The sequence below is a fragment of the Numenius arquata genome, chromosome 33 (genome assembly GCF_964106895.1).
Source record: "Numenius arquata chromosome 33, bNumArq3.hap1.1, whole genome shotgun sequence".
In the NCBI taxonomy this organism is placed as follows: domain Eukaryota; kingdom Metazoa; phylum Chordata; class Aves; order Charadriiformes; family Scolopacidae; genus Numenius; species Numenius arquata.
Window position 1 is genome coordinate 55,297 of NC_133608.1, and position 27,540 is coordinate 82,836.

At 59.8% G+C, this 27,540-nt stretch overlaps 2 protein-coding genes across 6 annotated transcripts; both read left to right on the forward strand.

Annotated features, from left to right (window-relative positions):
• Positions 1–3,571: 3,571 nt before the first annotated feature.
• Positions 3,572–14,300, forward strand: OLFM2 (olfactomedin 2). 5 transcript variants are annotated; one of them, XM_074165149.1, is made up of 8 exons: positions 3,572–3,709; positions 7,131–7,143; positions 7,466–7,494; positions 8,762–8,899; positions 10,191–10,346; positions 12,778–12,997; positions 13,388–13,494; positions 13,623–14,300. In XM_074165149.1, exons 1-8 carry the CDS (start codon positions 3,572–3,574, stop codon positions 14,298–14,300), a joined length of 1,479 nt encoding a protein of 492 aa, XP_074021250.1. The 5 variants fall into 5 exon arrangements, with proteins under 5 accessions (XP_074021250.1, XP_074021251.1, XP_074021249.1 ...); XM_074165150.1 differs by lacking the exons at positions 7,131–7,143; positions 7,466–7,494 and adding an exon at positions 6,912–6,940 and having other exon boundaries at positions 3,572–3,692; positions 8,750–8,899; XM_074165148.1 differs by lacking the exons at positions 7,131–7,143; positions 7,466–7,494 and having other exon boundaries at positions 3,572–3,757.
• Positions 14,301–25,255: 10,955 nt separating this feature from the next.
• LOC141476466 (microtubule-associated protein 1 light chain 3 gamma-like) lies at positions 25,256–27,253 on the forward strand. Its single transcript, XM_074165154.1, has 4 exons — positions 25,256–25,307; positions 25,392–25,447; positions 25,606–25,712; positions 27,064–27,253. Exons 1-4 carry the CDS (start codon positions 25,256–25,258, stop codon positions 27,251–27,253), a joined length of 405 nt encoding a protein of 134 aa, XP_074021255.1.
• The last annotated feature ends 287 nt before the right edge of the window (positions 27,254–27,540 follow it).

Here is a 27,540-nt window from a genome sequence, read left to right on the forward strand (position 1 = left end):
CGTTTGGCAGCGGGGCCGGGGGGGATGCCAGGGCCCTGGGTGTGTCCCCAGGATGGAAACGATCCCCCCCCCCGCCCCCCCCGGGAGGACACCGGGCACCCCCCGGGGGATGCGTTTTGGGATGGGGGGGGGGGGGTTGGGGGGGTGTCCGAGTGTTTGTGGGTGGCCCTTGGGTGCTGGGTCCTTCCCAAGCCCAGGGTGGGTGCTGGGCTTCACCCCCGCTGTCCCACCCCCCCAACCCCGGCCTCGAGGCTCTGGGGTTGCCCGTGGCCACCTGGGTGCAGGACGGTGGCACGTCCCCTCCCTGGACATCCCCTGGGGGGGGGGGGGTTCCCGGGCTGAGGTGGGGGCTGCTGGGGACCTCACCCTGTGCCAGCGCCGTGGTGGGGACACGTGGGTGACAGATGGCTCCGGCGGGACCGGTTCGGGAGCCGCCTTCACACGTGGCCACCGAGGACGAGGGAAGGCGACGGCCTGGATCCCTCCCGTGTCACCGGGGCTGTGCCGTGTGCCCCGACACCGGCGTGGAGGTGGGGTGGGTGCTGGCTGTCCCCACCTTGGGTGACACCGTGGGGCTGTGGGGGTGGGTCTGGGCCACCCTGCGGGGAGCAGGCACCCTTGGGTGCAGGGTTTTGGGGGGGGGGGGGAGCGCTACTGGCTCTGCCGCCGGGATGAGCTGCCTGTGGAGGGGGGACAGAGGGGTGACACGGGTGACACGGGTCCCCTGAAAGCCACCACCCCGGCAGCACCGGGAGGGACCAGCCTCCCCGGGGCCAGCTGTGCTCCAGCTGTGCCCGGCACCGCCGTGGCGGTGGCAGCTGCGTGGGCGCCCGCCAAGGGGGGTGTCACGGGGACACGTGCCATGTCCCAGTGGGGCCAGGGCCAGCAGGGGTCCGTTACCCGCCTCCCTCCACCCGGTGCCACCGTCCCAACGCCATCCTTGTGCCGGGACGGAGGTGACGAGGTCCCACGGGGTGAGACCACGAGGACAGAGCTCCGTGTCCCTGTGTCCCCCTCGTACCCTAGGGGGGGGGGGCTCCCCCAAACCACCTCAGCCCACCCCTGGCTGCCAGCTCCGGGGCCACAGGAGGTCAACCCGCAGTGGCCACCATGACCCGCCATGGGGACAGGGTCGGTTTGGGGGCTCCTGCGGTGGCACTGTCCCTTCCCTGCAGCCCCCCAGGGGGGTTTCGTCACCACCCATGGGTCAGCGGCCGGAGCCGCGTGCGGGGCCTGGTGTTCTCTGCAATTAAGCGGTTCGTTATTATCCCTGCTGAATATTCAGCGGGGGTTGTGCAGCCTGTTGAATATGCATGAGCCGGGGTTGCCGCGATGGGGGCCGCACCAGCCTGGCCGGGGGGGGGGGTGGATTTTGTGGGGTGCCGGGGTGATGCCAGGGCTGAACTGGCACCGATTCCAATCAGGAATTACATCCCCGGCTTGCCCGGAGTGTGGCCCTGCCACCGCCCCGCTCCTGTCCCCAAGCTGCGGGTGATGGGGGGTGGCGTGGGACCCCAAACCAAGCTCCTCTTGTGGGTGCTGCCCACCTGGGGGGCTCGTCTGGGGGGGCGACGGGAAGGGAGGGATGGGATGTGGGGACCTGGCTGGGAGGGGCTGGGGAGCTCCGGGGGGGGGCCCGGTGTTCCCCACCACATCCGGATCTCCCTCTTTCCCCTCTAAACGGTTGTTCTGCCCCCCCCCCCCCCCGGTGGGTTTTGGGGGTTGGAGGGTGACCCCACATCTGGACCTCGTTTTGTGCTCAGCCCTAATGAGCCCGAGTTAATGAGCTGGTTGCGGGCGGGTTCCTGGGCTGGGCTGGAAGGGAAACGCTGCAATGGAACAACCAAGGGGTGGGGAGGAGGTTTGGGGGTCACTGAGGGGGGGGGGGTGTGGGGGGGGTGGTGTCTCCCCCATCCTCCCACCCTGCCCTGGCTGTGCAAAGCCCCATGGGTGAAGCTGCACCCCAGGGTGCCGGTGACACGCTCACCCCATGGGTGTTCCCATGGCACGCGGGACTCGTGGACGGTGGGAGATGGGGGGGGGGGTTTGGAAGCCCTGCCCCGTGGCTGTGGGGTGTAAGGACACCCCCCCCCCCAAAAAACAGGTCCTTAATGTGGTGGTTGGGGGTCAGAGCACGGGGACACGCACCTCTTGGGTGGCGGCTGCACCCGGTGTGGGTCCCCTGTGGGGCCACATCCCCACCTTGGGGTTCCCTGGGCACTTTTTGGGGGGGGTGAGGGGGGGGTGTCTCAGAGGTGAGCACCCACCTTTCAGTCCCTGCCGGGGCCTTTCCCACCCACCAGGGCCTTGTCCCCGGGGGACGTGGGGACAGTTGTCCCCACGGGTGCTGCCCTGTCCCCTCCACGCTGGTGGCCGAGGCGGCGTCTGCGGCGCAGAGCCCAGGAGCACCCCGAAACCCGCGGGGTGGGGGGACCATGGGGGGGTGTGTGTGTGTGTGTGGGGGGGGGGTTATGGTGGGGGCTTTCCCCGCGGTTGCCGGCGTGGGAGCCCGCGCTGTGCGTGACTGTCCCCACGCGGTGGCACTGTGTGACCGTGGCAAAAACCAGGGCGAGGATGCTCAGAGTCTGGGGGGGGGGGGGGGTCCCACTGCACCCAGCGGATCCTGTTGGGGGGATTCGGGGGGGGTCGGGGTGGGCACCCACCGGCAGAACAGCTGAGAGAGTTTGGGGGGTCCGGGGGTATCCCAAGGAGCTCGCTGGGGCGCACTGGGGGAGGCGGGGGGCCGTGGGGGGGTCGCATCCTCCCGGTCCCCACAGCTGTGGGTCACTATGAGGATGGAGATGAGGATTTGGGGGGGCTGGGAGGGGGTTGTGGGGCCTCAGTGGGGGCTGGGGGGGGGAAACTGGCCCCGGGGTGGTGGGTTCCCGGGGCGGCGGGGGGGGGCTGCAGCCTCTAAACCAGGCTGGGGGTGCGGAGGTCCCCGATACTGGTACCAGGCTAAGGGAGAGAAGGGGTCTCCTGGGGTTCCCCCAAATGAGGGGTCTCCAGGGGTCCTGCTCCCCATAACCACTGGTCTCCAGGAGTCCTGCTCCCCCAGACCAGGGACCTCCAGGGATCCTGCTCCCCCAAACCGGGGGTCCTTGGGGTCCTGCTCCCCCAAACCGGGGATCTCCGAGGGTCTTGCTCCCCCAAACCACTCCGGGCTGGGGTTGGATGGTGCCGTGCCCGGTGGGACCATCCCCAACCGGGACCCTTCTCGACGGGGACCGCCCCCAACCGGGGGGGGGGGATCCGTACCGAGCCTTGTCGGGTTGGGACCGCCCTAAACCGGGGCCGTACCGGGCTGGCCCGGGGCCAACGCCGCCGACGTCACTCCGGAGCGGCGCCGGCCCCGTTATAAGGGCGAGCGCGGCGCTGGGGGGGCTCCGCGGGCGGCGGGGGCCGGTGCGCGGTTCGCCCCGGCGGGCACCGGCACCGGCACCGGGACCGGGACCGGGACCGGGACCGGGTGGCGGAGAGGAAGAGGAGGAGGAGGAGGAGGAAGGAGAGGAGGAGAAGCGGGGGTGGGAGGGGGGGGTGGGGGTGATGGGCATGCGGCGGCGACGGCGACATGACGGTGCCGCTGCTGAAGATCGGGGCCGTGCTGAGCACCATGGCCATGGTCACCAACTGGATGTCCCAGACCTTGCCCTCGCTGGTGGGGCTCAACGGTACCGCCGTCTCACGGGCCGGTACCTCCGAGAAGATCGTGAGTCGGCCCGGTACTGGGGAGGGGAGTACCGGGGAGGGGGTGCGGGTACGGCGGGAGGGGGGGTTGGGGGAGGCGGGAGGCGGGGAAGAGGCGGGGGGGGGGGGGGGGATGCCCGGGCTGCGGTGCGGAGCTGCGCCACCGGTACCGGCACCCGCCGGGCTCGGGCGGCCCCGGGCTGCGGCGAACCGGAACACCCCCCCCCCCCCCCACCTCTTCCCGCCGGGCATGGGGACCCCCCTCCGCTTCCCCCGGGCATCCCCGCGTTCGTGGGCACCCCATCATCCTCCCTTCCTCCCGGGCAGGGCGCACCGGGACCCCCATCCGGTTCAAGGTGCATCCGATCCCCCCTCCCGTTCATGGGCACCCCCCCCCCCCCAATCCTCCCGGGCAGGGCGCACCGGAGACCCCCCCCGACACGGAACCCCCCTCCTCTGCTTCTCCCCTGGGCACAGGACACCCCCCCCCCCCCCCCCGCACCGGGGATTCCCCAGGAATGGGGACCCCTTCCCCGGCCAGGGCACACGGGACCCCCCTGGGGCACGGGGATCCCCCCGCCAGGCAGAGCGCACCGGGGACCCCCCCCCGACAGGGTCTGGTCTCACCTGGGAGCCTGAGGCTGGGGTCACCCTACGGAGGAGACTCCCCCGCGGGCTTGGGGGGCTCCCGACCCCCTTCTTTCCCCCGGCAGACCCGAGCTGAGCAGTTTCGGGGGGCCGGGGCAGGGCTGGGGGGGGGCTGGACCCTGGCTACGGGGGCTCCTCTCTAGGGAAGGTGGCTGAGCCCCCCTGATTTTCAGGACCCCTGGGAACTGGTGGCTGTCCCCAGGCTGGGCTCTGTGCCCCCCCCAGGGTAGGGACACCCGAAATTTCCCCTGGGGTGCTCTGGCTGGCGTCAGCCCTTCGATGCAAACCCCTGTGAGAGCGGGGCTGGGTGTGCGGCGTGAAAACAAGTTGGGAGCTGGGGGGGGATGCTTGGGGAGGGAGACACATGCTTGGGGGGGGCAGGTTTTGGGGGGGGCCGCAATAGCAGCGACAGGGCTGGGCTGGGCTCCGGGTGATGCCGCAGGGGCGAGTGAGCCCCCCGGGGAGGGCTGGGTTGGCACCATAGGGCCTGGCTGGCACCCAGCCATAGCCGGTGACGCTGGAAGGGGGGGGGACATGATGATGGGGGGCACGTCCTTCACCATGAGAAAACCCCCTCTGTTAGCTCGACCCTTCCTGTGTGGGACCGGGCACCCCATCTGGGGGGCTGCGGTGGGGAATCCTGCCAGCGTGGGTGCTTCGTGCTATTGCCAGCGCCGATCTCGGTCATTGGGGGGGAGGGGGGGAGAAATAATCTGGTTTTGGGGGTGTTGGGCTCGGACAGCCCATCTGGAGCCTGCCGTCAGCTGGGCTGGCAGACGTGTCGCCCGCCGGCAGGAGCCAAACGGCTTGGTGTGCCCCCCGCTGCCGGCAGCGCCCACCCCAGACACCCCGGGGTCACTGGGGGCTCGCCAGGCTGCTCCCCCCACCTTGGCTCTGCCGGTCTCATCCCTGAAGATCTTTCCCTGTATCCCTGCGATCCCTAGGGATCCTTTTTGGGGTGCCATTCCCGGCTGGGACTCTGCGGAGGATGAGCGCGGTGGCCTTCGTCGCCGCAGCCCTGCGCGTTGGTGGCGGGGTCTCAGCGGGCACCACCAAACAGGCAATCATGTTGCAGGGCAATTAGCGGCGCTCGACCATAATTGGCTAATCATTAGTCACTCTTTGGTGTCGGTTGTAAAATCGTTAATCAGGGGGAAGGAGCGCCGCTAATGCGGCTGGGACGCACCGTGGGGTGTGAGGGGGGCCCCCGGCGCGGCCGTGGCGGGGAGTTGGGGTGCTGGCTGGGGGGGTCTCCCAACGGGGTTTAGCAACGCAGCGCTTCCCCCCCCCCCGTGGATGCTGAAATGAGCCATTTTTACCCAAAAACCAGAGCTCGCCGGCTTTGGGCACGGTGATGCCCAGTGCGGCCTTTCGCTGTTTTTTGGGGAGTCTCAAAGGCCCTTTCTAGAAAACAGCGGTTCTTTTTCTGCTCCGAGGTCCAGAGCTGGATTCTCCCAGCCCCGGCCTTGGTGGTCCCATCATCTCGACCCTCCCCCGGGACGCTGGCTCTTGGGGGACCCCGGCGCTGGATCAGGCAACGGTTCTCCACTTGCCGTGGAGGAGCAGCCCCACGCTCCGGCCAACGACGGGGAGAGACCGGAGCATCCTCTGCAGCGGCTCCATCCCTTGCCCTGGAGTGGTCCCTCCCCAAAAACAGGGGCCAGAGACACGGAATGGGACTTGCCTTTACCGCAGGTGCCGATTCGGGGTGCCCTGGCTTCGAAGGGCGCTTGCTCGGACCCCCCCGTGCCCACCGGCCGTGGCTGTTTTACTGGGGCAAAGGGCTGAGCAGGGATTCCCGGATACTCGGGGACCCCCGTGAGAGGAGTTGGGGTGCTGTGACCCCGTCCCCCCATCCCCCGTTCCCCCCCAACCGCCGGGCACCGTCTCCCCAGCAGCTCCCTGCGCCGCGGCCGAGGGTGTCAGCAGTTTCTCCTCTCCCGAGCTGCGAGCAGGCAGCTTTCCCGGGGAGCTCTAATTAATAACCCAGTGACAGATTGCACAGGCTGCATTTAACCTAATAATCCCGGCGGCAGCGGCAGCCGGCGTCGCCAGGCCCCCGAGCCGCAGTGGGCAGGCGCGGGCGGGCAAGGGCTGCCCTCCACCTCCATCCCTGGGGGGTTATCCGCAGGGATGCTGCAAACCGGGCAAGAGCATCTTCCCAGGATCTGGCCCGCGGATGCTCTCCCGCATCCCGGGGAAAGGCCGGGGACGGACCCCCCCCCCCAGGGTACCGGTGCCGGCTCCGAGCCCCGATCCGACAGGCGGAGGGAGCATTGCCAGCCTCCGAATCGGTGGCCCCGAGCGCTGCCTGCGCCCTGCCTGCGCGCTGCCTGCCTGCCACAGCCTGCTGCCTGCCATTAATTATGCATTAAGCCCTCTGTAAAGTATTTATGGCTGCCTGCTGCTCAGCCGCGGCCAGAAGGGTCCCGGGTAAAGGGAAACGCTTGCGCGGTGACTGCGGATGCTCGGCCCGGCTTTGCTTTGGGCTTTTTTATTTCAATAGCTTCTTTTTTTTTTTTGGGGGGGGGGGGGGAAGAAACGAAGCTTTCGGTGCTCCCAGGATCCTGGGGGAGGTGGGAGATCGGGTGGGAGATCGGGTGGTGTCTGTGGGTGCCAGCCCTGTGCCGTGCCCAGAGCAGCTGGGGAGACCCTTCCTGCCACGGGGGGGGGGGACACACCCCAATTTTGGGTGGGTGGGTGGGTGGGATGGCACAGTGCCCAGCATTAAGTCTTTCCCAGCGTGTGTACCTGATAATTGCTCGTCATATTAATTCACCTGCCGTAGCAGCCAGCGCGACGCCCTCCGTCGGCGTGATGCCATCCACTGGTGCCTTCCTAAGGGCTCGTTATCCCACGGTGGTGGCTCGTCACCAGCCGGGGTTGCCGTGGGCTCCCAGCCCTGACGCCGGCCGGGCTCCATCTCCACCACGTTGGAGCTGGGCTGAATAAATCCTCTTTTTCTCTCCCCCTGCGATAACTCAGGAATTTACTTGGTTAAGGGCGAGTTTTACACCGCCGTGGGTTAATTTATTCCGAGGCTGGAGAGCGGGTGTTTAGCCACCGCCGTGGCCAATAAATCCCTTCCGATGTGAAACATGAAGTTAAAACCGCCGCGTGTAAAGTAAAGTATCGTCCCTGGCTTGTTACAGGGAACGGGTCATTTATCTTCCCCTGGCTTGATGCAGAAGGCGCTTGGAGAGCGATGAGTTTGCTCTTGATTTTCATAATTAATAATTATGAATTACCCATGAAATGCTAAATGGCCCAGCGCAAAAACACCGGCTTATGGCATGAATAAATCAGGCAAAGGGGAGGGAGAGGAGGGAAGGGGAAGGGAAGGGGGGAGGAGGGGTGGAGGATGTTTCTCGGCTTGGTTTTCGGGGTGAGTGTGGTGAGACCCGGCTGAAAACGGGGGGGCAGCGGGAGCCTGCGGTGGTCACCCCCATCCTCGGCTGCGCTGGGAGGTGGAAAGCAAAACCTCAAGCCTGGATTCTCTTGGAAAAGCTGCAGCTGGATGTGAAAATGGGCTTCCAGAGGGTTTTGGGAATGGTGGGATGCTCTGGCGGGCATGCCTGGGTGCCCCCCCCCATACACCCCCATTCCCCTTGGGCAGGGGAATGTGCTGGTGTTTCCCCACCGCTGTCGAAGGGACCCGAAATTCAAAGGGAAGGAATTAGTAATTTATACTCGTGGCTCCGCTCCCCTCCAGGGGCGAGACGGCCGCGGCGAAGGAAATTCCTGCCTCGTCAACGCTATTAGTGGGAAATAACACGGGGCTGGGTCCGCGGGAGGAAGAGGAGGGATGCAGAGCTGGCCGGTGGGAGATGATGAAGAGCTTTTCCTCATCGTTTCCTCCCAATCCCACTGTCATTTTGTGGCCGACCCTGGGGTGTGGGACCTGCCGGGAGGCTGAAATCTCTGAATTTGGAGCAGATCGCTGCGGTGAAACGAGTCTTGGAGAGGCAGGGAGGGAAGGGAGGCGGGGGGGGGGAGGGAGAGAGAGGAAATTAAATGACCTGGATTAAAAACCTAAAAGGAGGGAAAAATGCAAAGCGTCTCGGAGAAGGGGTTTGGGAGGAGCTGCGGGGGAGGTGGCGGGGGAGCAGGGCAGGACCGTGGGGCTGCGGGATGCGCTCGGTGCCGGTGATGGTTCCAGAAGGCTTTGGAGGGGCTCATCCTGGCGCCAGGACGTGGTGCTTTGTCCCCATCCAGGTGACGGCGAGAGGGAAGGGTGCTCCGGTGGCATCTTGCCGAGGTGACGCCGCGCTGCCAGCCCTGCCCCAGCCCCCGTGGTTTTGGGGAAGCCCGGGGCAGGAGTGGGGAGCCTGGTTTTGGGGGGGGGGGTGTGTGGGTGAGCGGCTCCGGCGACCTTCCCCGGGGCCCTGACATCTCCCCTCCTCTCTCCCCGCAGACCCTTTTCCAGAGCCCCGACGAGGGCTGGCAGGTTTATACCTCGGCGCAAGCCCCCGACGGCAAATGCCTCTGCACGGCCGTCATCCCCGTCCAGGGCACGTGCTCCCGCGACCTGCGCAGCCACCAGCTCCGCCAGCTCATGGAGAAGGTGAGCGTTGACCGGCGCTAATTGGCTTTACCGCCCGAGCCCGCTAACGAAGAGCTTAATTTGTGGGTGGGAGGATGCACGACGCCTGGCGGTGCGGGTCTCTGCGGGTGGGGGAGCCCCTTCCAGCCGGGGGTGCACCCCACGGAGGGGTGTGACGGGCTTGTCCCTTCCCCTGGGACACGTGGTGGCCACATCCTGGTGGAGGACACACGTAGCGCCTTCCCTCCCCATGCAAAGGGCGGCCGTTTGCCGGGGACGAGCATCCTCACCCTGAAGAGGAGCCGCCGCATCCTCCTACGTGGCCACTGGGTTGGCTTGGAAGGGTGTCACCGCGCCACCACGGTGCCACCGGCACGTGGCGATGCCCTCGCCCGCCCACGCGGATAAAATCAGCCCGGAGATAAATCCCAGTCCTGCCTTGGCGGCCCCGGGAGCCAAACCGTGTTTAATGGGTGGTTTCCACGTGCGGAGCCGGGGGACGCACGTGTGGTTTCCCACGGGGAGGGGGGGGGGGTCCCACGCTCCCAGCCCCTTCCCCGTGGGCTCTGCGGTGACGTTGGCAGAAGCCATTAGACACCCCCACCCCCCCCCAACAAGGAGCCACGTGCCTGAGCAGAGCTCATTTAATTCCCCCCTGGTTTTAACACGTCCGCACGGGCGGGCACACCGCAAACCCCATTAAACTTTTATTATAACGTGCTGCAAAAAAAAAACAAAACCAAAAAACCCCGTGCCTCTTAAGCAGCTCCTTCTGAGGCGGCGGCGGCACCGTAAATACCAGCGGGGCCGGCGCTAATAAATAAATAACCGTTTGAGGAACACAGCCACGTTCGCGTCATTTGAAAGCGTGGAAATGAAATAACTTTGCCGGCTGCGGCAGATGAAATTAAAGAATGAAAAGCTCATAGAACCCGGCTGGGAAATGTGCGCTCGGATGGTTTAAAAAAACAAATAGCAGCTGAAGCAGGATGAGTAAAACGCGTTATTTTATACATTAAAGCTGCAGGGGGAAGAGTTTTCTCGCATAAACGGCGGTGCGGTGGAGCGGGGAGCAGCTCGTCCTGCGGCTCCCTGGGGACAGGGACAGCGGGATGGGGTCTCCCGGGGCCGTGTCCCCACCAGCAGCTGGTGGCCTTGAGCTGGTCCTGGGGGCTGCTCTCCCTTCCCCATCTCTGCCTCCGCACCCTGAATTTCCCCTGGCTCAGGCCTCTTCGTTAGCAGCCGGGGGGGCTGTGTTAATTAGACTGAGGGCTTTATCACACGCACACACCCCCCCCATCTCACCGTGCAGGTGCAGAACATCTCCCAGTCGATGGAGGTGCTGGACCTCCGGACCTACCGGGACCTCCAGTACGTGCGCAACACCGAGTCCCTGATGAAGGGCTTGGACTCCAGGCTGAAGGTGGCTGCTGAGAGCCAGAAGAGCCTCAACGCCAAGAGCTTCCAGGTGAGCCCGCGTCCCCCCGATGCCTCTTGCACCCCAGGGGAGCCCTCCCCGAGCACACGGTGCTGTGTGATGCTACAGAATAGGTGGGCACCCTGGGGAGGGTCCTGCTTTCTGTGGTCCAGGTGGCTGAGCATCCCTGGGGTGGTCCCAGAGCCAAGCATCCCTGTGGCGGTCCTAGGGCTGAGCATCTCTGTGGGGATTCGGGTGGCCAAGCATCCCTGGGGTGGTCCCAGGGCTGGGCTGAGCAACCCTGTGGTGGTCCAGGGGCTGAGCATCCCTGGGGGGATCCAGGTGGCCGAGCATCTCTTTGGTGGTCCCAGGTCTGAGCATCCCTGGGGGGATCAAGGTGGCCAAGCATCCCTTTGGTGGTCCCCAGGTCCGAGCATCCCTGTGGTGGTCCCAGAGCTGGGCATCCCTGCGAGGATCCAGGTGGCCGAGCATCCCTGGGGTGGTGGGGTGGTCCCTGAGCATCCCTGGGGTGGTCCAGGAGCTGAGCATCCCTGTGTCACCTGAGAGAGCAGGATGGGTGCTGTGCAGGGGAGGGAGAGGGTGCCCAGCCGCGGTGGGCGTGCGGACAAAACACAGGGCAAACCGATGCAGGGCTACCTCCTGCCGCCTCCCCGGGTGGCGCGGGGGGGGAGCCGTGCCGGTGACAGGACAGCAGAGATGGCCAATTCCCAGCCCATCTGGCTGCAAATCGACACCTTTAATTAAACACAAAACATGGCTCTTCCCCAGCAAAGCCACCATTTCCACCTGACGGGTGGCAGCCACCCGCGCCCTGTGCCGGTCGATGCAGCCCGTGCTGCAGCGGCTCTGCACCCCCCGAGAAATCCCATTACCCCCCCCCCCCCCCCGCGCCGGGGCACTGGTTTATTTTGGGAGCCTCCAGGCTTCATCCTGACAGCTAAAGAGCATTTCTGTCTCGGGAGCGGCTGGTTCTTGGCACTGAAACGGGCCGGAGGATGCTCGGGTGGACGCTGGGCGCCGACAGTTGCAGAGACGAGGCATTGATTAAACATCCGAGCTGCAGCAAATGGCTCGCCTGCTTTAATCACAGCAGGAGGTGCTGAGCCCCGGGATTGGGGTGCAAGCCCGTGCAAGACACGGGAATGCCGGCCGGTAATGCCACCCCGAAATTAAAGGCGAGGTGCTGGCGAGCTGGGCTTGTTCCTGGGAAAACCTGCTGAGCCGTGGGGCTGGGGGCCGGGGGCCGTGGAGCGGGACGGAGGTGCTGCCTGTGGATTTACAGCGTCCTTGAGCGAAGGAGAACCGGCGCAGCAGCTTGCAGCCGGGGCCAGCTCGCTGCCGGGCTTCCCCCCACCCCTTCCCTGCCACGCTGGCGCCGTGGCTGGCACAAACCTGGCAGGATCATGCATGGTTCCCGGTGCCTGGACATCCCTGGGGGGCTCCCAGGGCCAGGCATCCCTGGGGGGGTCCTGGTACCCAAACATCCCTGGGGGGCTCCCGGGGCTGGGCATCCCTGTGGAGGTCCCAGGGCTGGGTATCCCTGTGGGGGTCCCGGGGCTGGGCATCCCTGGGGGGCTCCTGGGGCTGGGTATCCCTGCGGGGGTCCCAGGGCTGGGCATCCCTGGGGGGCTCCTGGGGCTGGGTATCCCTGCGGGGGTCCCAGAGTCAAGCATCCCTGTGGGGCTCCCGGGGCTGGGCATCCCTGTGGAGGTCCCAGGGCTGGGTATCCCTGTGGGGCTCCCGGGGCTGAGCATCCCTGTGGTGATTCCAGAGCTGAGCATCCCCACGGCATGCAGGGTTCTGGGTGCACACGCACCCATTGCCTGGAGCCGTCCCCCATCCCTGGCACACTTTCCCCACCCAATTCCCATGTTGGCTGTTGGGGACCTGCTCAGCCTTTGCCTAGCTGCCTCCAGGCCAAGGTCAAAACATCTCTTAACCTTCTCCTTGTGCTAAAAGAAGTGGAGATTTTTAAATCCCGGACCTGCCTGTTGCTCTCATTCCCCCGGCACCATCGCTGCCCCCTTCCCACATCCCTCCTGCGTAGAGCAGCGCTCCGTGCCCAGCCACCCGCTGCTCCGGGCTGACCGGGGAGGGGGGATGTCACCCCCTGCTCCCACAGTGGGGCTGGATCCTGCCTGGATCCCGCTCTGCAGAGCATCGGCTGCGGGTGATTCATTACCTACCCCTCCCCAAGCGCTGGGAAGATGCAAAGCCTTGTAATTGTTATTAATTAATTACCAGCCCAGGGAATAGGGCTCATCTCTGGTGTGTTAATGAGGCTGTGCTCTTGGATCAGGGCTGGAGGGCTCCTTGCTACCCCCGGAGGGATGGACAGACGGACAGCAGACATGGGGACAAGCACCACCAGACTTAAATTAAACCAGGGCTTTAATTTAAGAGGGGGGGGGGGGGTGGGTTGTTTTTTTTTTTTTTTCCCCCCCTTGCACCCCTTAAACAGGAGCTCAAGGACAAGATGACGGAGCTGCTGCCGCTGCTGCCCGTCCTGGATCAGTACAAGTCGGACACGAGGCTGATCGTGCACCTGAAGGAGGAGGTGAGGAACCTCTCTGGGAGCTTGCTGGCCATCCAGGAGGAGATGGGTGCCTACGACTACGAGGAGCTGCAGCAGCGGGTGCTGATGCTGGAGGCGCGGCTGCACGCCTGCATGCAAAAACTGGGTACGGTCCCTGTTCCCCCCCCCCCCCCCGCCTCCCCATCTGCAGCCCCCTGCGCTCTGCCCCACGGCTGGGCCTCCTGTTTCACTGCACCGCCAATCTCTTCCAAATAATACTAATTATACTGGCAGCCCAGTAGCCTTCAGTATGGGGTGTTTACTCGTGTGGCCCCAGGATCCACGCGGGAGCTGCCTTTCCTTCCTCAGGAATTGCTGCTGGTGCCTTTTCCTTAAGCATCCCCCATCCTGCTGCCCCGTCCCCTGAGACTCCTGGGGGTCCCAGGGGTGAAGGGGAGCCCTGGTTCCTCCTCGTGACACCCACGGGACCGGAGGGGGGTCCTGGATGCCAATATCTAACTCTGGAATCTTTTTTCCCCCCCTGCCCCCATCCCAGGCTGCGGGAAGCTGACGGGGGTCAGCAACCCCATCACCATCCGAGCATCCGGCTCCCGCTTCGGGTCATGGATGACCGACACGATGACGCCCAGCGCCGACACCCGGGTGAGCGGTGGGGGCACCCATGGGTGGTGTCCCTCTGTCCTGGGAGCCCATCTTGATGGGGGCGGGGGGCCCATTTTGGCTGGGCATCCCTAACCTCCCCCCCCCCCCCCCCCCCCCCTCCTCTGCAGGTATGGTACATGGATGGTTACTACAAGGGCCGGCGCGTCTTGGAGTTTCGGACCTTGAACGACTTCGTGACGGGGCAGAACTTCGTGCAGCATCTCCTGCCGCATCCCTGGGCCGGCACCGGCCACGTCGTCTTCAACGGGTCCCTCTACTACAACAAATACCAGAGTAACATCGCGGTGAAGTACCACTTTCGCTCCCGCAGCGTCCTGGTGCAGCGCAGCCTGGCCGGCGCCGGCTACAACAACACCTTCCCTTATTCTTGGGGTGGTTTCTCCGACATCGACTTCATGGTGGATGAGAACGGGCTGTGGGCCGTCTACACCACCAACCAAAACGCCGGCAACATCGTGGTGAGCCGGGTGGACCCCCAGACGCTGGAGGTCCTGAGGAGCTGGGACACGGGGTACCCCAAACGCAGCGCCGGGGAGTCCTTCATGATCTGCGGCACCCTCTACGTCACCAACTCCCACCTCGCCGGCGCCAAGATCTATTTTGCCTACTACACAAACACTTCCAGCTACGAATACACGGATATTCCCTTCCACAACCAGTATTCCCATATATCCATGCTGGACTACAACCCGCGGGAGAGGGTGCTCTACACCTGGAACAACGGCCACCAGGTCATCTACAACGTCACGCTCTTCCACGTCATAAAGACCTCGGGCGAGCTGTGACACCCCCCCCCCCCCCCCCCAACGCTGGACTCCTCTGCTCTCCTCCTCCCCCCTCACCCCCCAGCTCTTTATTTTTCTACACTTCAGCCTCAGCCATTCTCTCTAGGGGATGGAGCCTTCCTCCTCCTCCTCCTCCTCCTCCTTCTCTTTGATTTTTATTATTTTTTTATATTTCTTTGGTTTCTTCTCGCGGTTCGTGGCGCATGGATTTCTTCTGCCTCTTCTGCCTTCACTTGAGCTGACCTCGGTTGGGTTTTTTTTTATTGGTTTGGGCTGTTTGGTTTTTTTTTTTTTTCAATTTACATCTTTCTTTTGATGGCAAATAAAAAGAGTCTCTTTGACGTTTGATGGGGCTTGTGCTGATTTTTTTTTTCCCCCCTCCCGCAATTTTTAAAAAAATGACGATTATTATTATTTGACACTGGATGGCTTGGTTTCCCCCCCCCCTTTTCCTGCACCCCCTCTGCCGGGAGCTGGCTGTAATCCACAGCCCTCTCCTCCAGATGTGCGCCGGCAGCCAGCGACGTTGTTTATGGGCATGTTTAATGCATGCGGGTGCGGCGCTGGGGAAATTGCAGCGGAGCTGGGCCAGGCGAGGAGGAAGGGAAGGGAAATGATGGTGGTGCAGCCGTGACGAGCTGCAGGGGGGGGAGCAGACCCTGCGAAAGGGGAGTAGATCCTGCACCCCTTGGGGCTGGGGCAGCAGAATCCTGGTCCCAGGGGAGAGGAAGAACCTGCCGCCCAGGGGTGAGGAGGGATGGAGGGGATGGGAAAGGGATGTGGAGGGGATGGAAAAGATGGAGGAGATATGGAGGGGATGTGGCAAGGAAGGAAGAGATGGAGGAGATGTGGAAGGAATGGATGAGATGTGGAAGAGATGAAGGAGATGTGGAAGGGATGGAGGAGGTTTGGAAGGGATGGAGAAGATGTGGAAGGGATGGAGAAGATGTGGAAGGGATGGAGGAGGTTTGGAAGGGATGGAGGAGGTTTGGAAGGGATGGAGAAGATGTGGAGGGGGTGAAGGAAGGGATGGAGGAGAAATGGAGGGGATGGAGGAGGTGTTGAGGGGATGGAAGAAGGGGTGGAGGGGGGATGGAGGGGGTAGAGGAGATATGGAAGGGATGGAGAGGATGTTCTGGGGATGGAAAGGATGGAGGAGGTTTGGAGGGGATGGAGGAGCTGTGGAGAAGATGAGGAGATGGAGGAGGTATGGAGGGAACGGAAGAGGGGATGGAAGGGATGGAGGAGAAATGGAGGGGATGGAAGAGGTGTTGAGGGGATGGAGGAGGTGTTGAGGGGATGGAGAGGGTGGAGGAGGGGATGGAAAAGGGGGATGGAAGGGATGAAGGGGATATGGAGGGGGTGAAGGAGGGGATGGAGGAGATGTGGAGGGGATGGGGTGGGAGGGGACACAGGGCTGCAGGAGGCAGAGGGACCGGTGCTGCCTGGGGCTCGGCAGGCAGCCTGGCCACTCGGGGAAACCTCCCGTGGCATCATCGGGCCTAATAAATCTTAAAATGGTCCCGTAAAATCAAGTAGCAGAACTGTGCTTCCCAGGGCTATGGGCCAGCCCCTACCCTGCGCGATCCTTTGCAAACCTCGGGGCGGGGGGGACAGACAGACAGACAACGACCCTGCAAACAGTGACACCCCTGCACCCCCAAACCTGGGCAGGGCTGCGTGGGGATGCTGGCAGGATGGGGACAGGGACAGGGTGCATTAAAACCTTTAGAGGTCACATCAACCCTGCTCATCCCCCATCACAGCCCCAGGACCTTCTCAGGCTTTGGGGAGGGGAAAGAGGGGGGGGTCACCGGTCCAGCCCTGGAACCCCATCCCTGCCCTGGGGATGGCATCACGGTGCCAGCGCCTGGGCTGAGAGCGTAAAATCGAAGCTGGCAGCACCTTGTCACGTTTATTCTCCTCTCGAAAGAGGAACAAGAGGATAATCCCCGCTAATCCCATCAGCTGCGTGTGTGCAAGAGGAGTGGGTTTACAGGCTGCGGTGACGCTGGATCTCAGCCTCCCCCCGCACCGTGGTGGCATGTTTTGGGGTGCTGGGAAGCTCAGCTTGCCCTTGGCCATGCCGATGGGCTCGTTGGGGGGGCATCAATAGGTCCCGGAGGAGGAGAAGTCCCCTGTGTACCCCTTCTGAGAGCATCATCCAGGCACCCGCGGAAGCACCTTGAGCCCAAGCACCGTCTGGGTGATGGGGGAGCATCGGGGTTCGGGTGCTGGGCTCCCACCCCATCCGCTGAAGCACACCCCTGATTTTCCAGCTTCATTCCCCCATCCCAGCTGGGCTGGGACCACCGGGAAGGCGGATAACCCCACTGCGGTTGTGAGCCCCGACCCAAGCGGCTCTGCCCCAGCCCCTGCAAGTTGGGATGTGAATGAAGGGCGGCTCGGCCAAGCCCCCGCCGGCCGCTTTTCACACCGTGGCTCGAGGCTCGCTCATGCAGGGAGTTTAATTTGCTGTCAGAAGCATGTGCGGGCCGGCGGCCAAGAGCGGGCACGGCTCTGGCACCCGGCTTGGCACGGCGAGGACGGTTATTGAGCAAAGCCAGGCGAGGAGGAGGAGGAAGAGGAGGAGGAGGAAGAGGAGGAGGAGGAGGATGGAGGGCTTTGCACCGTGCAAAGGGTGTGCAGCGTGCAGCCGCATGCTTGCTGGCTCCGGGCAGTGGCTGGCAAACCCCCTGCAGGCATTATTTAGCAATTAGTGCCTGAGCAAGGCTCCCCATCTCGGCAGAGGCTGTATCCAAGCGACCTGTGGACCGAGATATTAATCCGTGTTCAGCTCGCAGCACGGCTGCTGCTGGCCCACGAGGAGCACTCGTTTCTCACCCCGTGACTTCCAGCAAAGCAAGGGGTGGGTTTTCTCCTCCCCTGACTGTGGGTGACCACGGCAGGAGGCACGAAGGGGGCTCTGGCTGCTGTGGTGCAGGGAACAGCGAGGGGTCAGGAGCGGGAGTGTATGGCTGCCTCCTTAACCCCATCCCATCCCCATCCTCAGCCCATCCCATCCCCATTCCCATCCCATCCACATCGCCATCCCCATCCCATCCACATCCCCATACCATCGCCATACCCATCTCCATCTCCATCCCATCCCCATCTCCATCCCATCCCTATCCCCATCCCATCCCATCCCTATCCCCATCCCATCCCATCCCATCTCCATCCCCATCTTCATCCCATCCTATCCCCATCCCCATCCCATCCACATCCCCATCCCATCCACATCCCCATCCCATCGCCATACCCATCTCCATCCCACCCCATCGCCATCTCCATCCCCATCCTATCCCCTTCTTCATCCCATCCCATCCCATCCCATCCCATCCCATCCCATCCCATCCCCATCCCATCCACATGCCCATTCCTATCCCCATCCCTATCCCATCCCATCCTCATCCCCATACCATCGCCATACCCATCTCCATCCCATCCCCATCCCACCCCATCCCATTCCCATCTCATCCCCATCCCATCCCATCCCATCCCATCCTCATCCTCATCCCATCCCCATCCCCTTTCCATCCCCATGCCACCCCAGTGTCCCACCAGTGCAGCGAGCCCTGGGCACAGAGCCGGGCCAGGGGCACAGGAATGGGCATCACAGAGGGGTCTCTGGACCTCAGTGTCCTCGGCAGCTCCATGCAGGAGGACACGATGCCACCACAGCTTGTCATTCCCAGTGCCAGAGACCCCACATCCCTGACACGGAGCCGCAGGAGGGGGGCCGTCTGCAGCCAGACCCCCCCCCCGCCCCGCGAACCCTGCCCCACAGCATCTCTCCAGGACTTTTCCCATTTCTCCCCCTCCTCTGGTGCTGGGATCATCCCGCACTTTCCAACCCAGGCTGGATTCAGGTCCCCAGATGCCACCGCGGCAACTCGGCAATGGGAATGGATGGGGCTGGGATAACGCTTTGGGAACAGTCTCGCTGTGTGTTGGGGTGGGGGGGAGAGCAGCGGGACAAGGACGATGCCACCGACTGTCGCGCAGGGACCTTGGTCACCTTTTCCTAAGGACAAGGGTGTCATTTCCCCCCCCCCCCCCAATACTGTGTGGGGACAGGGATGGGACCGGAGCCCCGTCCCCGCCGAGGCGATGCAGCGAGTGCTGCAGTGCAGTTGCTGGTTTGAGGCACGTTCGGTCGGTGCCTACAGCTGGAGAAGGGGAAAAAAAAAACCCAAAACCCCCCAAACCCCACCGAGCAACGCGTTTATTTTTTTCCTTTGTGCCGCTATTTATTAGGCTACAAAAGAAAGGAAGGGGGGGGTGGCTGGTGGGAAAAAAATAACCCAAGGCACTTAATAACCTTACACATGGAGGAACTCTTCTGGAAAACAGCCTGTCTCCCTGCCCGAAATCCCTCATCCTGCGGGCTGGGTTTTTCCAGCTTATTGTAATTCTCGCGGAGGCTCAGCCTTAACGGGAGGCGAATCGGTTATTCCGCGCCGATCCCGGCTGGGGATGGAGGTGTTTTTGTTTTTTTTTTTTGGGGGGGAGGGGGGGGTGGAAGGGGAAGGAGGTGGGGGGGAGGATGAAAAAAAAAAAAAAAAACCAACGCAGCGCCCGAACCGGGGGTGGAGGAGGAGGTGGCTGCGGCGTCTTTTGGTTGGCGTGGCAAAAAAAAAAACCCAAACCCCAAATTAAATAAAGAAAGGGGTTCCAAAATATTTCATTTTGGAATATTTTGGCCCAGATCTCAACAACTCCCCCCCCCCCCAAAAAAAAAAAAAAAAAAAAAAAAAGGGGGTGCGATGGTTGCTGGTGGCGTGGGCTTGGTTGGGAGACCCCCCCCCGAGCCTGGGTGAGTTATCTGATGCTTCGCCAAGCACCAGCCCCCCCGATAATAAACTCGCTTCGTCATTAAGCATCAGCAAATCCACCCCCACGTCCAATCTCCCCCCCCTCCTTCCCCCCCCCGAGCCGGGGGATACGGCACTAATCATGTTTACTGCGGTGCCGGAACGGTGTGTTTGGCGGCGCTGAGCCCCCGTCACGGCCCACTGGGGACTTTCCTCCCCCCCCCCCCCCCCGAAAAAAAAAAACCAGCGGGAGCTCAATAATTGAGGCTTATTTATGGAAGGGAAGCGTAGGGCTGGCGGGGCGAAAATAGGCCGGGGAAAAGGAAAAAGAGCTGGGTTTCAACCCTTCGTGAGACACACACACCCCCCCCCCCCCAAAGGGTGTTGGGGGGGGGGGATGCTCTGCCCACCCCCTGCCCCACATTGGGATTTGGGGACAGCCCCCCCCCCCCCGTCCCAGTGACCCCTCGCTGGGGAGAATTGAGGGGTCGGGGGCTGCGGTGGGGAGGGGGGACCCCTGTATTTACCTACTCGTAGCATCCCTAGGACCACCCGGGGGGGGGGGGAACGGGGGGGGAGCAGGGAAAGGGGCACGACCCCCTTAGAGACACTTGCTCTATAATATACAGAGGCACCTATATCGTCTATAGAAACCTTCGCTATAATGTATACATTTTAGCTATGAATATAGAAATCCTATCTATAATACACACATATTAGCTGAAATGTATAGAAACCTTATCTAGAATATATAAATATAGCCAAAATATAGAGAAATCTTATCTATAATATATAAATATAGCTATACTATATAGAAGTCTTATCTATAATATACACATTAGCTATAATATATAGAAATCATTATATATAAATATAGCTATACTATATAGGTCTTATCTATAATATACACATTAGCTATAATATATAGAAATCTTATCTATTATATATACATATTAGCTATAAGTATAGAACTCTTATCTGTAATATATAAATATAGCTATAACATATAGAAGTCATCTATAATATACACATATTAGCTATAATGTATAGAAATCTTATCTATTATATATGCATATTAGCTATAAATATAGAACTCAGCTATAATATATGCATATAGCTATAATATATAGGTCTTATCTATAATATACACATATTAGCTATAATATATAGAAATCTTATCTATAATACATATATATTAGCTATAATCTTATCCATAATACATATATATTAGCTATAATATGCATATATTAGCTAGAATATGCATATATTAGCTAGAATATAGATAGATATAGCATATATTAGCTGTAATATATATATATTAGGTATAATATAGATATATTAGCTATAATATATATATATTAGCTATAATATACATATATTAGGTATAATATAGATAGATATCTGTACTATATAGAGATATGTTATACATCTCGCCCTACACACACAGGGAAGGGGTAAAAGCCCAGGGCAGGTTTGAGGGGTGCTGGGGGTACAGCTGCCCCCCCTCTCCCCCCCCCCCCCCCCGCTGTGCAGCAGAGATAACGGGGGGGCCCCACATCCTAGGAGGGAAAGAGACAGCCCCCCCCCCAAAAACCTCCTGCCCCCCCCCAGCCCCCCCCCCCCCCCCCCCCCAGCTGGGGCTCCTTCCCCCCAGCCCTGGGGCAGCCTGACCGTGGGCTGGGGCTGAGATTCCCACTTTAATATTTAAGGTTAAGATTAAAGATAAATCTACGGGGATTTTTATTTTTTTTTTTTAAATTATTTATTTATTTTTATTACGTTGGGTTTTTTTGTTTGTTTTTTTTTTTTTTCTTTAATTATTTTTATTTTATCCCCCCTGTATCACGAAATGAGCTACGAATAAAACCTTAACTTGCGCAGAAGAGGATTTATTTATGAGTTTCAGCTGAAATTTGCTCGGCGAGGGCCCCCGGAGCGGGCAGGCTGGAATACAGATGAGATCCCGCTTCCCGCAGGCCCAGCCGCCGGCTGGGGAAGCTGGAGCTATAAATTTTACCTCCCAGATCCCAGCTCTGCGCCTGCATATTTTTAATTTTATTTATTTATTTATTTATTTTTAATATATATTTTTATTTGATCTTATTTGGACTATTCCAGCCGTATTTACTCTCCAAGGAAATTCACAGCGGGGGCTCCTTACGGATGCTCCCGCCTCCGATTTGGCAAATAAAAAGCCCGTTTTAGCAGAAGGGACGATGCTCCGGACAAACACGGACATAAAAACCCTCCCCCCGCCGTTTCGTCCCCCCTCCAAATCAGGCAAACCAATTTCCCTTCATCTTTAATTAATTAGCTCACGCTAATGAAAGCATCACATTTCCATGACGACCCGGGATTCCAGAGCCCAGCCCAGAACTGCAGCAATAGTTGGAAATTAAACCGATAAATAATAGATGCTCCCCGTTAATGAACTAATTTAAAATGGAGATTTTAATATTATTTTTTTTTCTTTAAATTCACCTCTTTTTCTTTTTTTTTTTTCTTCTGCTCACGGCAAAGCCATTAGCACTTTCCCCGGAAGCAGAATTGGGTCAGTCAACAGCAATCGATTCCTTTTATCAGCAAATTGTGGTGTCCCCCAGGGGTCAATACTCGGTCCGGTCCCGTTCAACGTACTCATCGGTGACCTGGATGAGGGGACGGAGTGTTTCCTCGGCAAGTTCCCTGATGATACCAAGTTGGGTGGGGTGGCTGACACCCCGGGGGGGCCGTGCTGCCATCCAGAGAGACCTGGACGGGCTGGAGAGCTGGGCAAGGAAGAACCTCATGAGGTTCAACAGGGAAAAGGGTAAGGTGCTACACCTTGGGAAGAAGAATGTCAGGCACCAATACGGGTTGGGGGTGGACCTACCGGAGCCAAGGAGCTCCGAGGAGAAGGATCTGGGAGTCCTGGTGGACGGCAGAATGACAATGAGCAATCAGTGTGCTCTTGTGGCCAGGAAGGCCAACGGAATCCCGGGCTGCGTAGGGAAGAGTGTGGCCAGTAGGTGGAGGGAGGTCATTCTCCCCCTCTGCTCTGCACTGGTGAGGCCACAACTGGAATATACTGCGTCCAGTTCTGGGCTCCCCAGTTCAAGAGGGATAGGGAACTACTGGAAAGAGTCCAGCGAAGGGCAACGAGGATGATTCAAGGATTGGAGCATCTCCCTGAGGAGGAAAGGCTGGGAGAGCTGGGGCTCTTTAGCCTGGAGAAGAGAAGGCTGAGGGGAGACCTTATCAATGCTTATGAGTATCTAAAGGGTGGGTTGAAGGAGGAGGGAGCCGGACTCTTTTCAGTGGTTCCCAGTGACAGGATGAGGGGCAACGGGCACAAGTTGGAACATAAGAGGTTCCACTCGAATATGAGAAAGAATTTCTTCCCGGTGAGGGCGGCAGAGCCCTGGAAGAGGCTGCCCAGGGAGGGTGTGGAGTCCCCTTCTCTGGAGATCTTCAAGACCCGCCTGGATGCAGCCCTGAGTAGCACTCTCTGGGCAATCCTGCTTTGGCAGGGGAGTTGGACTAGATGATCTCTATGGTCCCTTCCAACTCTAAAAAAAATTCAGTGAAATTCAGTGAAAATTGAGAGGCGCTCCAAAATTTATCAGTTTATTGGGAAGAAATCACCTCGGAGGAAAATGCCCCCCCCCCCCCGTGAAACTCCACTTCAAACCCCCTGCAAACTTTCCCCAATTAAATTTATTAGGGTTATAAATTTATCATGGCTTTAACTCGCTACACAGATGGAATATATATGGCTAATGTAATTTTCCAAACCAGTGATGAGCGTGTCTGAGGGATTTATCTTATTTTTTATTTGTATTTTTTATGGCGAAGTAATACAGACTAAGAGATGGCACGACGGCAAAATATATTAAATATGTAGATGAAACGTCAAAAAAAATAATAGGGTGATGATCGGCCTGTGCTCTGTCTCCCCCCCTGGGATGTAAGGTGGGGACTGGGATTTTCCTTGGATAAGACTGGGATGTGCCCGGGATGCTCCGGGAGGTGTTTCTCCCCCCGAAGGCGGCATCTCCTCCTGATCCATCGCCTTCCTCCAGCAGCTCCACACCCAGGGGACTGGGATGCTCGGTGTAAGGTAGGGAAGGTGGGGACCAGGATTTTCCTTGGATAAGACTGGGATGTGCCCGGGATGCCCTGGGAGGTGTTTCTCCCCCCGAAGGCGGCGTCTCCTCCTGATCCATCGCCTTCCTCCAGCAGCTCCACACCCCGGGGACTGGGATGCTTGGTGTAAGGTGGGAAACTGGGATTTTCCTTGGATAAGACTGGGATGTGCCCAGGATGCTCCGGGAGGTGTTTCTCCCCCCAAAGGCGGCGTCTCCTCCTGATCCATCGCCTTCCTCCAGCAGCCACATCCCAAAAGGCCCCGTTATGCCAAAGAGCTTATTTAAACGAGGTTAATTTAAGGCTCTAAATGAGCTGGGCTGCTTTTGCCTCCTCCTTTTTCCGAGGTGGCGGAGGGGTGGGAGCCAGCGGAGCATGCATGAGCGGCTCCGGAAGAAAAATGAGGGGGGGGAGGGAAATAATAAAATATATATATAAAAAAAAAGACAAATGGGGTCTAATTGGCGTAATGGGGTCTAATTTGTTTTCAAAAGCCGCCTCTCTCCTGACCCAGGGAATTGGCACCGGGTGAAAAATCCCCGCAGCGTGTGAACGAGCCGCCTTCTCGGCAGGTTTATGGCTCCCCCCGACACAAGCCCCTCGTTAAATCAAAACCCAGAGATAGCTCAAGAATTAAACTGTCAGGATAAGGCAATGCCCATCTCTGCTGGGCTCCCGCAGCCGGGTCCCGCTCCGGGGTGGGATTGACGTGTCCCAGACACCCACCGCCCACCCTTCCGGGGCAGACGGGGACAGGGATGGGATGGGACGGGATGGGATGGGATGGGGTGGAGGTGGTGGTGGGAAAACACCCCCCCCCAGATCCCCTTCTCCATCAGCAGCCACTCGATGAGCGGAGAGTTATTGCCGGTGTGATAACTGCCTGGGACCATCAATTATTGTCTAATCCACGGCGCGGTTTCATGGCTGGAATCGTTCTACCTGGGGACAGGGGCCTTCGGATGAGCCAGGGGATGGAAGAGGCTTAAAAATGACGATAAAAAGCCGGCTGATGGAGAAAATCAAAGTGCTTTTGCAGGCTGTCGGGGTGCGGGGAGGGGGGCACTGGGCTGGCACCCGATTCATCGTGTTCGTGCCGAGTCCCGTCCCAGGGAAGATGAATCCGCTTTGTTAAGCACCACACCGGTCCGGTGGGAAAATGAGGGACTTCAAGGCCAGGTTGGACGGGGCTTTGCGCAACCTGGTCTGGTGGGAGGTGGTATCCAGGGCAGGGGGTGGAACTGGATGGTCTTCAAGGTCTCTTCCAACCCAAATTCTATGACGCTAAATCACTGATCCCTTTGGATGGGACCAGGTGTCAGCATCACCTCCCTCTGGTGCCACTCACCCAATGGCACCCACAAGCGTGAGGGTGGGCATGGCCAGCTGCTCCCCAAACATCTGGGAGAAGCAAACCCCCAGTTCCTCTCCATCCATCTGTCATCCATCTGTCATCCATCCATCATCCATCCATCATCCATCCATCTACCCATCCACCAACCACCCATCCACCCAACCACCCATCCATCCACCATCCATCCATCCACCACCCAACCACCCACACATCCACCCATCCACCAACCATCCATCCACCCATCCACCCATCCATCCACCACCCAACCACCCACACATCCATCCATCCATCCATCCACCCATCCACCAACCATCCATCCACCCAACCACCCATCCATCCACCACCCAACCACCCACACATCCATCCATCCATCCATCCATCCATCCATCCATCCATCCATCCATCAACCATCCATCCACCCATCCATCCACCATCCATCCATCCACCACCCACACATCCATCCATCCATCCGCCACCCAACCACCCATCCACCACCCATCCCAGCAGAGCCCAGCACCCTGCTGAGCAGCCCAGCTCCTCCTCCCTCAACCCAGGTGGGGCATCCTGAGCCTTTATTAGGGGCTCTACTGGCAGCAGCTGCCCAGGGCAGGGCTCAGATCCTGCTTGCACCTCTAGCTGCTCACTTGGCCTCCCAGAAGATGCAGCCAGGCGACAGCAGCTCTCGCCCGTTCAAGCAGAGGAAAAGCCTCGGTACGTTACTAGGGACGAGGGGAACAGCAGAACAGAAACGTGGTGATGGGGAGCACTTATTGGTCCTTCTTTTCTCTTCCACAGCCACCAGGATGCACGAAGTGACGGAGATCCGGATAAAATATCCCAACAAGATCCCGGTAAGGGCTGGGGCCACCTGAAAGTCAAGCTGTGGAAGTCTTGGTGGCTTGACTCTGAAGACCAGAGCTCTGCTTCCCTGGGCACCCCCTCAAAAGTGGGCCCAAAACCCCCCTCCAAGTCCCTGTCTCCCCCTCCAGCATCTTCTCTCCCCCTGCAGGTGGTTGTGGAGCGCTACCAGAAGGAGAAGAACTTGCCCCCCTTGAACAGGACCAAGTTTCTGGTGTCCCAGGACCTGCCCCTGTCCCAGTTTGCTGTCACCCTGCGGTAAGTTAATGACAAAAAGGGGGGGGTGGTGGTGCCAAGGCTTTCTTGGGGCGAGGGAGGGGGTTCACAGCACTGGACTAGATGGAGCAGGGACAGTCTAGATGGAGCTGGGCTGGTGAAAGAGCTTAGCTTGGAAGCCACTTTGGCTGCTCCACTGGGCAAGTGGTTTTTTTGGGCAGGTGTTTAGGCTTAGCCTAATGTAATTAGCCTTTGTAATTAGCAAAGCACACTTGTTTGCCAGTGCATGGGGGTGCCTCATAGCCAGCATTCCTCCACCCTTGCTGGGTGGGAAGGTGGAGATGTGACCCTTGGGTGACAATTAGCTCTCTTCCCTGGGGACCTGCAGCAGAGGTGAATGGTTAATTGGGGGGAGGTGATTAGCAGCCCTGCCAACGAGCAGCACTGCTCCAGCTGAGTCGAAACAACCCTTTGTGCTCTGGGTTCTGCTTGAAATCCTCCCCCAGGACCAGCATCTCCTGGCAGCAGAGTTCAGGATGGATGGAGGTGAGAGCTTGTGGCTGGGGGTTGGCCCTTAGAGGTGTTTTGGGGGAGCAGCCCTGGCACCCACCTTCATGCCGCTGGGCACTAGAGGGAGATGATGAGCCAGAAGTATACCCAGGTGGCCAAGGTGGCCACCAGCATGGCCTGTGTCAGGAGTAGTGTGGCCAGCAGGACTTGGGGCAGTGATGGTCCCTCTGGACTCAGCACTAGTGAGGCCCCACCTCGAGTGCTGTGGCAAGTTTTGGGTCCCTCACTACAAAAAAGACATTGAGGGGGCTAGAGCGAGTCCAGAGAAGGGCAACGGAGCTGGTGAGGGGGCTGAAGAACAAGGAGAAGGGTCTGGAGAACTTGTGAGGAGCGGCTGAGGGAGCTGGAGTTTTTCAGCCTGGAGAAAAGCCCCAACTGACCAGAGGGACATCCCATACCGTATGACATCACGCTCAGCAATAAAACTGGGTAAAAGGAGGGAATTAATTCCTATTTTCCTCTGCTTCTGCACACAGGTTTGGCTTTACTTATTAAACTGTCTTTATCTCAAAAGTCTGGTCTTCAAGGCCAGGTTGGACGGGGCTTTGAGCAACCTGGTCTAGTGAGAGGTGTCCTTGCCCAGGGCAAGGGGTTGGAACTGGATGGCCTTTGAAGGTTCCTTCCATCCCAAGCCATTCTATGAAGAATGGGACCACATTCCATTCTTCATAGAGGAGGGACCACAAGGGAGTGTGGGGACCCCAAGGGAGGGAGGGACCACAAGCAGAGTGTCCCCATGGATGGGCCCTCCTTAGGGTGTCACCACGTTGCCTGGTGCTGGGCAATGCTCACCCACACGCTGTCTTCACCTCCTTCTTGGTAGGACACGGCTCTGCCTGGCCTCCTCCCAGACCTTCTACCTGCTGGTGAACAACAAGGGGCTGCCGAACATGGCCGTGACCATGCAGGAGCTGTACCAGGACAACAAGGACGAGGATGGCTTTCTCTACCTGACCTATGCCTCCCAGGAGATGTTCGGCAGCTCCTCCTCCAGCGAGCCAGCGGCTGCTTGACCACAAAACCACTTGCCACCACCGTGTCCTTGTGGCCGCCCATCTCAGGACTCCAGTGTTGGTGAGATTGGGGATGTATCTCCTTGAACTTAGCTTAAAAATCTGTGGGGAGCCCCAGATTGTGGCTGGACCAGACCTCACCTTCTCTCTGGCTGCAGTTTGAGAGGCTCAGCTCTGAAATGGTCTTAAAACCTCCGCTCAACGCCTCCTTAATCCTGTGGCTTCAGTCACAAATTGTTGTCCCAACGCAGAGAAGATGGGGCTGGTTGACTCTGATCCACGGGAAG